General features: G+C 62.2%; 1 protein-coding gene across 4 annotated transcripts in view; it reads right to left on the bottom strand.

Moving 5' to 3' along the window:
* Positions 1–2,106: 2,106 nt before the first annotated feature.
* The window catches only part of KCNIP2 (potassium voltage-gated channel interacting protein 2), a gene marked incomplete at both ends in the record, with an annotated part of 45,031 nt that continues 31,929 nt past the window's right edge, over positions 2,107–15,208 (bottom strand). For 2 of the 4 annotated variants that reach the window (XM_082002363.1, XM_082002362.1), the window contains 8 exons: positions 2,107–2,154; positions 2,487–2,549; positions 2,825–2,929; positions 3,288–3,395; positions 3,940–4,010; positions 4,100–4,169; positions 5,136–5,256; positions 6,415–6,514. In XM_082002363.1, coding sequence (XP_081858489.1) covers positions 2,107–2,154; positions 2,487–2,549; positions 2,825–2,929; positions 3,288–3,395; positions 3,940–4,010; positions 4,100–4,169; positions 5,136–5,256; positions 6,415–6,514 — 686 coding nt within the window. Of the gene's footprint in view, positions 2,155–2,486; positions 2,550–2,824; positions 2,930–3,287; positions 3,396–3,939; positions 4,011–4,099; positions 4,170–5,135; positions 5,308–6,414; positions 6,515–15,208 lie in introns of all 4 variants that reach the window. The other 2 variants (XM_082002361.1, XM_082002364.1) reach the window with 2 other exon arrangements.

Genomic DNA, 15,208 nt, shown 5'->3' with positions numbered 1-15,208 from the left:
CAGAGGCAAAGATGTAACATTGGTGTGCATAGCGATTGTGGTTAGATTTTATTGGTTTGGGTTTTTTTTTTTTAAACCCATATTATTGTTATAATACAAAATATACAGACTGGAGATGCCAAGCGGGTTGTGGGTCACCATGCCCCTGGGCAGGGGGTCACGCCATGCGACCTGCAGCGTGAGGGAGGAGGCGGCATCTGCTCCGTGTGGCAGGGTACGGTGGGTACCCCAGAGAGCCTGGGAGGAGGGAGGATGGGGAGAAAGAGGTGGGAGGGGTAAGGGTCAGGATACCTGCCCTCCCACCCTTAGGAGGCTGCAGGTGGGAGCTCAGCCCCGCGGCAAACCCAGGAACAGGACTGTGAGATGAACAATGTGTTGAATGAACCTAAAAAACACATCATGTCTGCAAGGGCTGGGCCAGGGACGGTTCCTGTGGGGAGCAGCCCCGTAGCTTTAGCTCAGGGCCCTGGGGGAGTTTCTAATGGCTCCAACACCAGGGGCTCAGCCTGGGTGTGGGGCTGGGCACAGCATGGGCACTGGCCTTGCTCACCCCTTCCCCATTGATCCCAGACACTGCAGCTCGGGCCAGCCCTGATTGCCCTTGGCTGCTAAGGATGTGGAGGCTGGCGCAGCAGAGCTGGGGCTGCCGGGGCTGGGTACATTCCCAATGCCTGTGGGATTGCACAGAGGGGCTTCTGGGCTTGGCATGGGGTTATTAGCCCATGGGCATCACTGTCCCAGCTATCGCGCAGAGGGGTATGTGTGTAGGACAACCCTGCCTGCACACACCCTGCTCCGAGGAGCCGGTGGTGACAAAGATGTGGGGAGCCCCAGGGTGCTGGCTCCATCCCCAGGGTCCCCAGGCAGGCTCTCGCATCTCATGCCCGGAGAAGGGGCTGAGCCCACCCTGCTCCAAGGTGACCCTCCAGCCCACCGGCAGCACAGCAACGGCTCCTGGCTGCCTCCAGCCTCGACTTTCTCCCCAAGGAGCTGCCAGCTCAGCTGTGCCTCCAGCACAGGACTATACCTCTTGGGGACACCACTCTGCCCCATTGCTCGCCCCCCCGGCCCCCCGGGCAGCGGGTGGGCTGGGACGGGGCAGCACACAGGAGCAGGGGAAGGTCAGCAGCAAACGATGCCTGGAGCATGGCTGTGAGGCCGGAGGGCCAGGGTGGCCGCCGAAGCCCAGCACACCTCCCTCCTCCACATGTCCCCATACCCTGGGGTGCCATGTCCTCGGGAAGGGATGGGAAGGGTTTCTCTCCACCGGAGCCTCAAAGTGGATCCCTGAGATCCCCTGTGTGCCAGCACCCCAAACTTAAGGGACAGGGCTGAAGTTGCAGTTCTCCCAGCCCAGCATCGTCCATCCTGGGGACTAGTGCCACAAGAAGGCACCTCGGGGTCCCTTTAGTCTCCCCTCTACCCATGTTAGGATGAGCCTGCTAGGTCTAACCAGGCCCCCCGGGGTCAGGGGCTGTTCCCCACAGCTCATGTAGTGATGAACCCCGAGTGCCCATATGGCTGACTTCTCCAGGCATGGCCCCTCTGCCCACCCACTCGCCCAGGGGCTGAGCAAGGAGGGCGGCCAGTGGCTCACGTCTGATGTGCCGGACATGCTCCCCGTGTCAGGGCATGGCAGGGGTAGGGGGGAAGCCAAGGTGCTGGTGCCCATTGCAAGACTTTACTGGTTTCTAGACAGAGTCACTGGAGGATTTGGGCTGGAGCCGGTGCTGGGGGCTCCTTGAGCTGGGGAGGGTCAGGGGTGCGGGAGCTGTGGCTACACAGGGTGCTGTGCATCGGGGAAGCCTCTACCACAGCCCACCAGGAATGGGTGCAGGGAGGTCCATCCAGGCCAAACACTCGCCCTGTGCCAGCCATGCCCACGCTCCAACGTCTGGGAGCACCTGCCTGGGATCCCCCAAGGAAAGTGGAGCCGGCCCAGGGGGAAGGGAAGATCCCGGTGCCGACCGCGTCTCCGAGAAGGGATGCCCCTTCCTGTGGGGGTGTCTGTGCAGCCGGCGGAGGGGAGGCTCGAAGGAAAAGTCGAGAGAGAAGCAGGTTCTGGGCCCAGTGGCAGGAGAGCTCGGCTGGAGGCAGGTCCGGGAGCTAAATCACATTGTCGAAGAGCTGCATGGACCGCATGATGTTCTCGTCCTGCGGGGAGGAGGTGGGAAGTGGACGGGTTGGGCACAGAACAGCAATCTGGGCAGGTCTCCCCAAACCTGGCTTTACCCTTGTGGCAGCTCTGACCCATGGGACAAGAGCCCCAGGGACTACAGGCAGTTTCTAAGCCCTGCTGGGATGCACGCCTCTCCTCATCTGCACAGGGATGCCGGCACGGATACAGTTCCAAAAGCAGAGCCCCAGCCTTGCCCCCGGGAGCCCTGCCGTCACCCCCTCTCTGCCAGGAGAGTGATGGGGGGACAGAGGTCCCTAGGGGACAGGGAGGTGGCCCAGCCCTAGAGCACAGCTGCTGGTGGCTTTACCTTCTGGCAGGACTCCAGGAACTCCTCGATTGTCACCACGCCATCCTTGTTTCGGTCCATTTTCTGCAGAGAAGCACAGCATGGCGGGGCATGGCAGGGACAGCCCCAAGGAGAGCCCAGCACGCCTTGCCCAGGTCCCACAGGGGCTGGACACAGCACACCCCTGCCCCAGCCACCCCCAAGCACCCGGCAGGACCATGATGGCCTTTTCTCTCCCTGGCTCCATCACAGCCCTGCTTCATCCCCAGTGTGGGGTGCTTTCTCCTGCACTGTGCCAGGCTTTGAGCACTACTGGCTCTGTGCTGGAGCTCTGCTCCCCCAGGATGTGCTCGGCTCACCTGGAAGAAGTTCTCCACGTGCTCCCGGGGCGCTTCCTCCCGCATGGCCGGGTAGGTGTATTTGCCCATCATGTCGTAGATGGATTTCATGATGTCCAGCATTTCCTGGAGGGAAGGGGGTTGCAGGGTCGACACAGGGCTCTGCCTCCTCCTGGTCCCCAACTCACACCCTTTTCGTGATGCTCTCCAAGGACCAGTGGGGTGCTCAGGTGTGTTCCTGCCAGCTCTGTGTGTGTGCTGCATGTGTGATGGAGCCCCAAAGCAGCACACCCCTCATCCACCCTCCACCCCAGAGACACCCCGGTGCCGGGGGGCCAGGAGGGACCTGTTTGCAAAGCTGCACTCGGTAAATATTGACCCCACCAGCTCTCCTCCAGAGCTCAGCCAAACATCCCCGAGTCCTGCTCTCATTGCTGCCGGGCGCAGACCTGCGCTGGCCCCAGCCCTGACCCCCCCATCCCACCTCTTTGGTGATGCAGCCATCTTTGTTCAGGTCGTAGAGGTTGAAGGCCCAGTTCAGGCGGTCATCAATGGTGCCCCGCAGGATGACGGACAACCCAGACACAAAGTCCTGTGAGGAGGGCAAGGCAGGCAGATGGGAGTTATGGCCACAAAGGGTCTCATGGACACAGAGGGCACAGCCCTGCTTGTCCCTCCCACAGAGGGGGAAACTCAGCCCCAAAGCAGTGCCCTGGGGCTGGGCTGACAAAGTTGAGTATCAAAAAGAGTCTGGGGAAAACCGATTGCTGATTGCTTGACCCCAAATATGTGCCACACTAGTCCCTTGGGTCACAGCACCCAAGAGGACAACGTGCATCAGGACCTGCTGTTCAGCCAAAGCCTGGACAAGACCCAGCCACAGCTCTGCTTGCCAGTCTGGGTACCTACAAGACACTTCCCAGCCTCTTTTCCCAGCCACAAACTATACCCCCCCCCCCCGCCTTTTTGTTGCTTTTCAATGTTTTTCTGCTGCCTCTGGGCATTTAATAAACTCCACCAGCCCCTGTGAAGGTCCCCATCCATCTGCAACTGTTAGCAGTGCTGCTCAGCCCAGCCCGCGGTACCTGAAGGGACGTGCCCTCCCTGCCTCCGTCGCCCCATCGCCCACAGCTCACCTCGAAGCTGACGGAGCCGTCGCGGTCGGTGTCGAAGGCGTTGAAGAGGAAGGTGGCATACGTGCTGGAGTCTGAGGGGAGGCAGACAGTGTGAGGGGGTGCTGTGCAGCCCCCCCACCCCACAGAGGCACCCCTGCGGGGCATGGGGATGGGCACTCACCTCCCTGCGGGAAGAACTGTGAGTAGATCTGCTTGAAGTTTTCTTCATTGACGATGCCGCTCGGGCACTCCTGCCAGGGCAAGCCACAGCATCACCTCCACATCGTGGAGAGGGACTGACCATCCCCCTAAAACCCTGCAGCTCCCTTGCCTCGCCCCCCCCCCAGCCCTGCGCTACCTGGCAGAGACGGCTGGTGAGGCTGCTTGGAGCATCTTCCTGATTTGGTGGGCTGCACCCCTTGCTGGAGGGCCTTTGTACCCCACGCACCCAGGGAGGGGGCTGTCCGCACCCAGGGGGATGGAGCACAGGATCAGGCCTCCCCCACTGAGCTCCATGGAGGTGGGATCACACCCAGAGGAAGGTGCATCCCCTGCTTCTGCCATCCGAAGCTGTTCCGAGCCCCGCAGACAGGGACAGCTCCGTCTTGGTGCCCAGCAATCGCAGGCAGCGACACTGGCTGCAGGAGCTCGCACAAACTGGATGATTGAGTACCAGAGCTGCTGCCTGGTGGGGATGGAGGCTGTGGGAGGGACACCAGCCCCTTCCAGTGCCACAAACCCCAGGTGAACCTGAGTCCTTCCCCAGAGCCTGGGGCACGAACAAGGATTTTCTGCCTTTGGAGCTCGACTCTGTATCATGCAAGGACCAGTTTGATAATTTGGTGCCTATAGTCCCTGAAAGGTTCAGGTCCCTGCAACTTGCTGTAAAAAAGCCAAGGCAGAGTTGAAAGTGGTAGCCAGCTTAAAGCACCTATGGCCTGATATTTCAACCCCAAGGTCCTGAAAGACTTTGCAAACAGAATCACGGAATCACAGAATGGCAGAGGTTGGAAGGGACCTCTGAAGATCATCCGGTCCAACCCCCCGCCAAGGTAGGATCACCTAGGGCAGGTTGCACAGGAACGTGTCCAGTCAGGTTTTGAAGGTCTCCAGAGAAGGAGACTCCATGGGCATGGGCAACGTTGGGTGTGAAGGGTCCTCCAAGCTGGATGTGGCAGTGGAGGTGGGGCTAGCAAAGCTGATCGAAGGGTACTCACGTTCTTGAAGCCTCGGTACAGGACCTGCAGCTCTTTGCGGGTGAACTTGGTCTGCTCCTGGAGCTGCTCCAGCCCCTCGGGGCGGTGGCAGATGGTGGAGAGCTCAAACTCATCCTCGACGCTGTCTGCAAGGAACCCGGGGGAAGAGAGGGTGGCTGAGGCCAGCACCGTCCTGCCCTGCCCTGCCATGGCAAGAGAGGCACCTTGCGCAGCACACCCCGTCCTCTCGCACCTGCCCAGGGTGACACATTTTTGGGGTGCCCTGCTCAGCTGGAGTTGGGTGTATGCCAGCAGGAGATGCTCAGAGACACCCTGGGGGCAGACCAGTGGCTGACACCGAGCAACAGCCCCCCCAGCCTCCAGTACAGCCCAGACTGGGCAGAAAGGGGGTGTCACACACACACACACCCGCCCCCCAATGCTGAGAGCCCCTTTACCTGCCCTTCTCCTGCCCCCAGCACAGCCATCTGCCCCATGGAGCCAAGACCTGGGCATCCCGCAGGTCTGTGCTGCACTGGGGCTTGTGTCCAGCAGGAGAGCTGCCCCGCAGAGCCCCCAGCCCCTAATGCCCCCCTGGCCTTGTCTAGACCCGATCCTGCCCCCTGTGCCCCCTCCCATCATCGATGGCTTCTCTCCACCACCTGGCAAGCTGCACAGCCCCTGCCCACAGCAGCACTCCCGGACACCACTGCAACCGAAAGGGGCTGTGGCCCCGCAGCAGGTACCCCCCATCCATGGGGCAGCTCAGCCATGGCCCCTCCATACTCACCTCTTCTCGCAGGGTGGGTCAGCTCGCACAGTGGGGCAGGGGGAGACCCCGGCCAGGGGCTCGGACTCACCCGGAGGCCAAGCACACCCCGTGCGGGGTGGGGAGGGGGCTCTGGGCAGCTCTGCGCTCACTCCCGGCTCAGCCCCTTCTCCCCTGTCACACCTCCATCTCCGACACCGAGCTTTGAGCAACAGCCCCCCAGCCCTTAAACCAGCGCCAGGAGGGTCCTGCTGCCCCAGGCCAGCTCCAAAGCGAGTCTCGCTGCTGTGCATCCCGTGAGAGCTGCTTCAGGGAGCTGGAGAGGGGGAAAACCAGCCTGGAAGCAGGTAAGGACGGAGGTGGGTGCAGAGCCCCTCGGATCGGACCTCTCTGGGGCAGGACTGATCCCGACAGCCCCAGCCCCAGGGCAGGGGAGCAGTGGAGGCATCCCCTTCCCGCGGGCAGGGCCGGGGCGGAGGGCAGGCAGCAGCACCGCCGGGGACGCACACACACAAAGGCAAGAAGAAGCACTTGCTTTCGCTGAGCGAGGGGATGGATTTGGGCCGGCAGCAGGGCAGCAGTTTGAGGAATCGCTGCTTCAGCGCTTTTTTAGTTTGGCTCGGTGCGTTGCCTGGAAGAAAGAAGGAGTCACCAAGCAGAAGAAGAATTAACAGAGCAGCAGCCCCCGGACCCATTGGGCAGCAGGGTTGGGCATCCGGCGTGGGGCGAGTGGGGCTGGAGGCAGCACATGCAGCATGGGGCCGGAGGAGCAGGAAGGCAAAGCCCAGCCGAGGCTCTGCTTGACCTTTCTGCTTCGTCCCAGGACAAACCCGGCAGTGGAGTTTCCCTGCTTGAGAAGGATGGGGATGGCAAAGGGGCAACCCTGCTGGGCTACCCACACCCAGCACCTCTTGCACCGCCCCATCGGAGTGTGCCGGGGTGCACTGGAGACACCCATCAGCGCAGAGACCCAGGAGATGGCAGGGCTGGACTCTGCCTTTAGCCCTGAAGCCAAATACCCGCTCCCTGGGGACTCCCCGCTCCCCACGGGGCTGTGCAGGGAGGCAGGGCAGGATGGAGCCCAAGAAAGAGCCTGCAGCCGAGCCGGGGCATTGCATCTTCCCCAGGGCTCGGGGCCGGGTTTGATCCTGCTGGCACCCAACGTCTGAACGCGAAGCATGCACCGCACCCAGCCATGCAGCCCGGACTGCGGCATGCACCCCCCCGCCCCAGCGCAGCACCGGGACTCGAACCCGGGGCCCTGCTTTGGGACAGTCAGAAGGGGTCGGGGCTCAGGGCTTTGCCTTGGCCAGGCTATGGGACAGGGTCGGCGGGCTGGCCCATGGCCATTGCTTCCGAGTGGCCCTGCCTAAACTGCAGGTCTCTTTGCTGCACAGACCCCCCTGCCACCCCGTATTTCCCCATCGAGACCCCAGTGGCTTTGCTCATCCCCATCTTTCCCAGCTGGCGCTGCCCCACGGCCGCAGACCCACTCCCTCCCTTCCCGCAGTGCCTCAAGCCAGCAAACTCAGCACAGGACTAATGCCACAGGCAGGGAGGGGAGAAAAAGGAGGGGATGAAGGCCATGCTGGGCTCCAGCCCCCAAAGGGAGGCAGACAGCGGCACAGGACACCGATGGGATGAAAGGTGCAAAGTCCTTTTGGGGCTCTGCTGACACCATGTTTGCTCCAAGCGCCCTGGACATCTGCAAGCAGCAGGTCATGATGCCTACATGACCCAAACCCTGGTTTGGGGTTGTTTCTCTATGGGGATAGCAGACGGGACTTCTCCAGCAGCTTTCTCAGCCTTGTCAGGCTGAGCTGAGCTCCAGGTGCTGGGGAAATGGTGCTGCGTGGTCCCCAGCTCTGGGATACAGACATGGGTCCAGAAGCAGCGGCCCCAGCTAGGCAGGTTGGTCCCCGAGTGCCCACAGGCAGGACCTGGAACACTTTGAGCTCAAGCCAAGGCAGCAGGCTGGGGCAGGCAGCTCCATCACTCTGGGGTGATGGAGAACAACTCCAGGAGGTCATTGTCCCAGCAGGATGTCACACAAAGCTACTTGGATCAGGCAGACTCGTCCCCTGGGAAGTAGCAGCCACAGCAGGGTGCCAGTGATGTGCAAACATGTAGGGAATGCATCAACGCATCTGCTTTAATTTGCAGAGGGAAGGGGAAATTGCACCTTTCAGCCTTCCAAGGATGCCCTGGGGCCAGGTCCCTCCAGCAGAGCCGAGCTGTAGGAACAGACCTGGGAGGCAGGAGCAGTCCCTTTGCCCAGGGAGAGGGGATGGGCGGACAGAGCAACACCCAGTGCCAGGGTGATGGACCACGGGAGGGAGCAGAGTGGGAGGGAAATCACACAGCGAGAGAGATGCAACAGAGAGTAAACTGTGGTTGGACTCACAGGGGCAGCAGGTATAGGCACGTGCAGTAGGTCAGGTCGGGTGCAAGTTACACTTTAGTTTGTTATAAAGAAGGAAAAAAGAAAAAAAATAAAGAACATGGACGCTTTCTTAAGGAGAAAACCAAAGAGGGCCCAATTCCAGGGACCCCAGGGCAGGGGAGGGAGCACGTTCAGCACATGCAGCTTAACAACAGGAGAGAGGTGACGAGGGCTGGGGTTTTGCTGTCCTGGCTTTGGTGCACCCGAGGGCTCGGCTGGGGGGAACGTGCCGTCCCCTTTCCGCCTCCCAGCATCCATACCACGAGCAAGCCTGCGGGCTCCCCGGGCTCCCTCTCGCTGGGAGACAGCTCTGTCCAAAGGTGGGGAGCGGAGCCCGGCCACGTGCTGCCCCGCTGGGTACAGGGGACGTCCGCAGCCACAGCTCCTTTTCCAGATGCCGCTCTGCCCTCCGCCCCTCTGCGGGAGCCCTCACTCAAGCGGCTGGCGCAAGACGAGCCAGCAGAAAGGGCTGGCAAGTGTTTTGTCTGCGGCAGGAGGTTAAGTGGCTTATCACTCCCCATGTAGCACTCCACAGCCCAGCGACTTCACAACACACGCACAAACCGAGCCTCCATCCTTGGGCAGCACCAAAAGAGGAAGGGATTTCCCATCCCCACCTCCATATACCACCAAAATGAGTCTCGGAGGTCGCTGGACACTGGCTCTGAAGGGACCCACAGCGGGTGGATCCCTGACCCCAGCAGTGATTGCCACCGGGACCACTTTGTATTAAGCCACCAGAAGCTGATTTGTCCAGCTAGTGCTGCCATGCCGCTGGGCTGACACCCCCCTTCCCAGGGAGGACCCAAGCCTGGGCTGTTCCATGGTGTCCCCAGAAAGCAGGAGCCGGGGTCAACCCAACGCATAACCACATCCCTGCCCTCCCCACAGAGCCACATCCACCAGCACCCTCCCAGTGACAGCTGGCTGGGGAGACCAACCCAACCCATCCACAGCACCCAACCTGCTACAATAACAAGCCAACAGTAACTGCCAAAACTGCCCCCTCACTCTCAGTAACCTGGCAATAAACGCATCATTACAATGGGTGGAAGATGTGCATCCCACGGTGGCAAGACCCGCCCCCCCCCCCGGCAGTGTCCCCAGCTCGGTGCCTGGACACGCCACTGTTCCAGGACGGGAGCAGAGCACCAGCAGCCATGGGGTGGGTCATGCAGCTCCCATAGCCCCTGTTTGGCCCCACGGGGCAACACCGGGTCAGTCAGGAGGAGCCGGTACCCTGGGGACAATCTGCCCCAGGACCCTGCCCTAGGAGCAGGGTTTGGGCAGCGGAGGCAGCCGCGCAAGGGCAGCACCCTTTGCCTTTTCAGATAGCCTGGCTGGGAAGCAGGAGGGTGAACCCCAGCCAGGCCCAGGGGATGAGCCAGAAGAAGGGGCAGGGCAGGCCCAGGTGAGCATGGGGAAGGGGTCAGCAGTTCTCAGAACACGCTCTTTTCAGCACAAGAGCCTCCATCCCCTCCCAGAGCATCACCTTTTCCTGGGAGGACAGAGGCACGTCCTCAAGCTCTCCCTGCCTGGCCGTGGGCCTGGGTCCACCTGGGCAGCGGTGCCGAGCCCAGCTGCCCCTACGGCCTGCGGCTCATGGTCATCCCCGCGCAGAGCTCAGCTCCGAGGGTCCACCGGCCCCTGCGCTGCTCCCCGCCGCAGCGCCCGGCCTCGGGCAGGGCCAGCTCCCGCTCGGGGGACCACAGCTCCCGGGGGCCCGCAATGAAGGCCGGCAGGAGGAAGAGAGAGGGAGCTGCCCCAGCTGCGCTGCGGAGCGTCAGGATGGGTCCTGCCAGCAGCAGCTCTGCAAATGACCCTCATCAGTCAGCGGTGACAGAGCTGAGAGTAAGCGGGGCCAAGGTGCCTGCAGCAGCCGCTGGGGCCAGACGGTCATCCATTAGGGGAATGACACCAGAGCTGGCATCTCCCGGGGCAGGGGACAGACGGAGAGCCCCTGTCCTGGGGGTGGGACAGGGGCAGCCTCAGCCCGGACACCCAGAGCCCGCAGGACTGAAGGAGCTGGGAGCAGCAAAGCTGCTGCATGAGAGTTGCGGTTCACGGGACAGCAGAGGCTCGGGGCCGGGATGTTCCTCCGTGCCAGAGAGGGGAGAGCAGCTGCACAACCCTTGTGCTGAGCAGGCCCCAAAGCGGGGGGCACGGGCCAGAAGGGGCTGCAGAGCAGAGCGGGGCTCACAGCAGTGCTGTCCCCATTCCCATCCCCAGCCTGTGCCCATGCTCCCAGACAGCCTGGCTGTGCCCAAAGGAGATGTTGGCAGAATAATAATTTCTCAGGCCACACCACATATGAAATGTTGCGAGCAGGGAATGGGATGGGATGCAGGTGCCAAGAGAGAGTGGAGCTCAGGGGCTCCCCAAACAGAGCAGGTAAGGCTGTGGGAGTGGGACAGCCATGTGCATCGCCGGGACACATCTTGCCCTGTTCTCATCACCACCTTCATGGCAGGGACATCGCTGGCAGCAGGAACCGGTGCATCCAACGTGCCAGATGAGTTACCCAAGAAATGCCTCAGCAGAGCAGCAGCTCCTCTTGGCTGCAGGCAGCATGTCCTGTAAGAGAGGTGGTGCTCTGCATACCCATTACCCAGATGCCACCCATACCCTCCCCAGTAAGGCACAGGGACGAAGTCTAGACATGCCTCAGCCACAGCCCAGTCAGATCCCAGGCAGCTCAGGGACATCCTCCATCACAAGGAGGTTGAAAGCACCTCCTGAGCATGGCCCCCTCCTCCCCTCCCTCTGCTCAGCCACTAATTGCTCCTGCGATCACTCCTACCTGCACACGCTCCGTCAGAGCTCCCGTACCGAGATCTGGCTGCCCAGGGGGATGCAATCTGCAGCCCCTTTATCTCACAGCATCCCCAGCACTAGTCAGGAGGCAGAGGGGATGGAGGTAAACAAACCCCAAATCACACTCAGGCAAAGTCTCTTGGCAGCCCTTGTCTGAGCCAAGGCTGTCCGCAGCACGGCCGAGGAAGGCAGCCAAAGCAGACAAGGCAGCAACACCGTGCAGCTCCCTGCGCTCCCGCCCTCGCCAGGCACAGACAACAGGTCCTGCATTCCTTGTTCAGACGTGTTTTTGGTCCTCTTGCCCGGACACATCCAGCCCTGTCCTCAGCACCCAGCTGGCAGTCCAGGGAGCTCAGCATCCACGGCAGCTCCGTCCCCACCCCACCCTGGCACAGCCCCAAGGGACGGCGAGGGGCTGGGGGCTCCAGCCTCTTAGCCATGCTCCCCCATCACCACCAACTCCTGCGGCAGCAGGTAAAGCTTTCCCCTGTGTGGTGCCGCACCCCACATCCACCCCTCCCTGGTCCCAGCTCCACCCCTCTCCCCAGCCCCAGTTACCCACAGCCCTTTTACCCATCATCTGACAAAGCCCAGCCCCCTGCATCCTAATGCCCCCAGACTCCAACACCCCAGATAGTGCCAGTCCCCCAGCACCCCACACATCACTGCACCCCAGTGCCTCCAGACCCAGATATGCCCCACCCTAATGCTCCCAGGCACTTTAACTTTCTAGCATTCTGCACCCCAACACCTCACATCCCAATGTCCCCAGATATTCCCACCCCAACATCCTTGATACCCCTGCACCCCAGTGCCCCCCAAGCACCCCAACACTCCCAAACACCCCCAGACCCCAACCCCCAGACACCCTCACTTCCCCAGCTCCCTACACCCTAATGCCCCCAGACACCCTAGACGACCTCCCACACTCTAATGTCCCCCAAGTGCTCCAAAACACACTAAACCTTCCAACCTCCCCCAAGCACCCTGCAGCCGCTGGGACAGGGGGTGAGGAATACCTCCCCCACTACATCCCCAGCCCATTGCAACTCCATCCCTGCCCCTGTCGCACCTCCCCTGGCCAGGTCGATGATGCCCAGGGCATGGAGTAGCTTGAGGCTGGAGCAGAGCAGCAGGATGATGCCCACCGTTTGCAGCCCCTGAGGGTCCCAGGGTGCCCCAGCAACCGACATCCCCCAGACGCGCAGCCCCAGCAGGCAGCTGGTCCAGCAGCCACAGACCCAGCAAGGGAGGAGAGGGGAGGGCAGGGGAGGAGAGACCCGCTTTGGCCCTCCCTCTTCCCGCCCCGGCACCCTCCGGTGTCCCTCAGGGCACCCAGGCTGCAGGGGAGGGGAGAGCCCATGCATCTGCCCAAAGGATTTAGGGGCCAGGTCTCACCCCAAGTCCCCCGGGACACCCCACTGTTGCCACCCTGCACCTACACAGCCTGGCACGAGCACTCTGCAGCCCCAGAAAGCCACGGTGGGGTGCAGAGCTGGCACCACGGGTGTGTGGAGGAGGCTCAGCTGCTCCGCAACGCCCACCCCAACAGCAGCGTGTGGTGGCACCGACCCTGGAGCCGAGCTGTGCGTAGGGACCCTCGAGCTCATCACTCACTGCCCCCCGGGACGCTGCTGCCACCCAACCCAGGGACCAGCCCTGCCCAGGACAGCCCCTCTGCCCCATCCCCGGACCACCAAACCTGCCCCCCAGCAGTGCCCCCACAGGATGGCATGGGGAGCTCCCTGCCTTAGAGCCTCGTCCACTGATCACTTCCACAGACACCTGCCACCTTCTTCCCTCTTCACCTCCCGGGGGAACATCCGCACCTCCCTGCACCAGCGAGTAAGTCACAGCCACGTGCAAGATCTGTGGCACGTGGAGGAGCTGCAGCTGGGGGCTGCCAGCCCTGGGTACCTTGCTTGCTGCTGGAGAGAAATGTGCCCCACTCCACTCCAGGGTGCTGCCTGGAGGGAGGGCAGCTTGGTAGGGTGGCCAGCCAGGGCGGGGGGTCCCCAGGTGAGGGGTCCCCACAGCCCACCCAAAGCCCTGCCTCGTGGGCAGCAGAGCAGAGACCCCAGCCTGGCAGCAGTAGTTATTAGAAAGTCTCTTTGAGCCCGTTTTCTATGCATCTCTCACCTAAAAGCTGCTTTAGATCTGGCCACCCCCTGCTTCAGCAGTACAGCGAGCCCTGGGACAGGTGCCCACAGGGAACAAGACATTTCCCTGCATCCCAGGGAGGGGATGCCAAGCGTGGACAGCACGTGGGACTTCCTGCTGCCTGCGCTCTGGGGACCACAACCCCACAGAGCCCTGGCCAGGGCACCTCGATTCCTGCCTGTGGCCAGTCCTGGCGTCTAGTCCTGCCCCTCGCAGGGGAGAGGTGAAGGAGACCCTGCTGAGGTCTCACGGCACCCTGCAGCCCAACACAACCCTGTGCTAGAGAGCCCCGGGCGAGCTCCAAGCCAGCCTCTCCTGTCGGACTCCGAGGTTTCATCCTCTGCCTGCAGAGAAGGGCTGCAAAGAAGGGCTGTCCCAACAGGCTCCCTTGCCCTCTAGCTTTATGGCTTTTTCTCCAGACTGCGATTTTCTCACCTCCCTGTGGCTAAGCGATCTCCCTGCCCACCCTGGTCTGCTGGCTCAGAGCCCGTCTCTGGGGCAGGATGCAGCAGAGTGGGTTCCCTGCTCCGTGTCCAGGTGGGTCCCCTTGCTGCCCTCTCCAGGCACAGCAGCAACAGAAAGAGTGAGCCAGGCCAGAGGGAATTGAGAGGGAAGCAATGTGAAAAGTGATTAACGTGAGGCCGGAGGGAGAAGAGATTCAACAAGCTAATTACGTCTGGCTGGGCTGAGCGGGACGTGACACCACACGACGGCAGTCAGTGGGGTGTGTGCCGCGGGTGCTGCGGTCCCTGGGGAGCTGGGTGCTGGGAGAGCTGTCCTGCCCTGGCCTCAGCTGTTGGGGTCACAGCCAAGGGGACCCAGGGCCAAGTCCCCTCCTCCCCTGGCTTCACGGTCCCCGGGCAGGGTGAGTCAGCACAGTCCATCCTGCGTCCACAGTGATAACCAGAGCTGATGTCCTGGGTGCCGGAGCACGTGGGAGACGCTCCACACGGGGGATCGCAGGGTCTCCAGGGACCTTTTCCTCCAAGACCCCAGTGCTGGCAGGAGGTGGCCCAGCTACAGCACGCCTCAGTGTGTAAGGCTGTGCCGGAATCCAAACCCAGAGCCCAGTCATGGCTACCTCTGCCCCTTACTCTCCTGCTTTGCAAGCCCTCACCATGAGCCAGCAGGTCTCTCCTTATTCAGCCATCAGACCCTGCCCAGTCCTACAGCCAGCTGAAAAACCTGCCAGCCCTTGGGAAAGGAAAAGCAAGGGTTAAACCGGCTGTGCATGGGGAAATCCCTGGTGCACCCCAGCCCAGGGAACCCCAAACTTCAATCTAGAGCACCCACAGCTGTCCCGGGCTGGATTTCGGTGCTCCAAGACCTACCCCACCCACAGCCAGCTCGCCTTGACCTCTCGGATCTGACAAACTTGCCAGGCTGGATGGTGCCCTGAGCCCGGGGACCCCTGGCACCGCATCCCGAAGAGCTGGTCCCTTCCGCAGCCAAGACACCACGCTCCTGCCAAAGGCCTTCCTGGAAAGCAGGACGAAAGCGGGGCTCGGCATGGGGCTTCGCTCTCACCAGCGCTGCAGGGATGCTCGTTTTCTCCCCTCTCCGGAGGGACCCTTGCCCTGAGATGGACACCGAGAGGTGGCCCTGCTGTTTGCTGCCACCACTCTCCTGCCTGGCACCCTTTGGGGTGCTGGTGGCACCTGGCAGGCTGCCGTTTCCTCCCATTCTTCCCAGAACTCTGGACAAGTTTGGCATCCTCCCCAGCCCCTCTTCCCCTTCTGCATCCTCAGCTCTGGGACAACAGCAGCAGCCCCCAGGGGAAGAGAGGGGCCATGTCGGAGGCTCTCCAAGACCCCCCCAATCCTGCTTGCCCCACACACAGGTCCTGGCCCCACTGGGGCAGGGACAGCCCTGCCAGCCCTGGGCAGGCACCAATTATCCTGCTCATGG

Source organism: Phaethon aethereus (genome assembly GCF_964289735.1).
Source record: "Phaethon aethereus genome assembly, chromosome: 7".
In the NCBI taxonomy this organism is placed as follows: domain Eukaryota; kingdom Metazoa; phylum Chordata; class Aves; order Phaethontiformes; family Phaethontidae; genus Phaethon; species Phaethon aethereus.
Note: the sequence above shows the minus strand (reverse complement) of the source record. Positions and strands in the feature narration are given on the sequence as shown.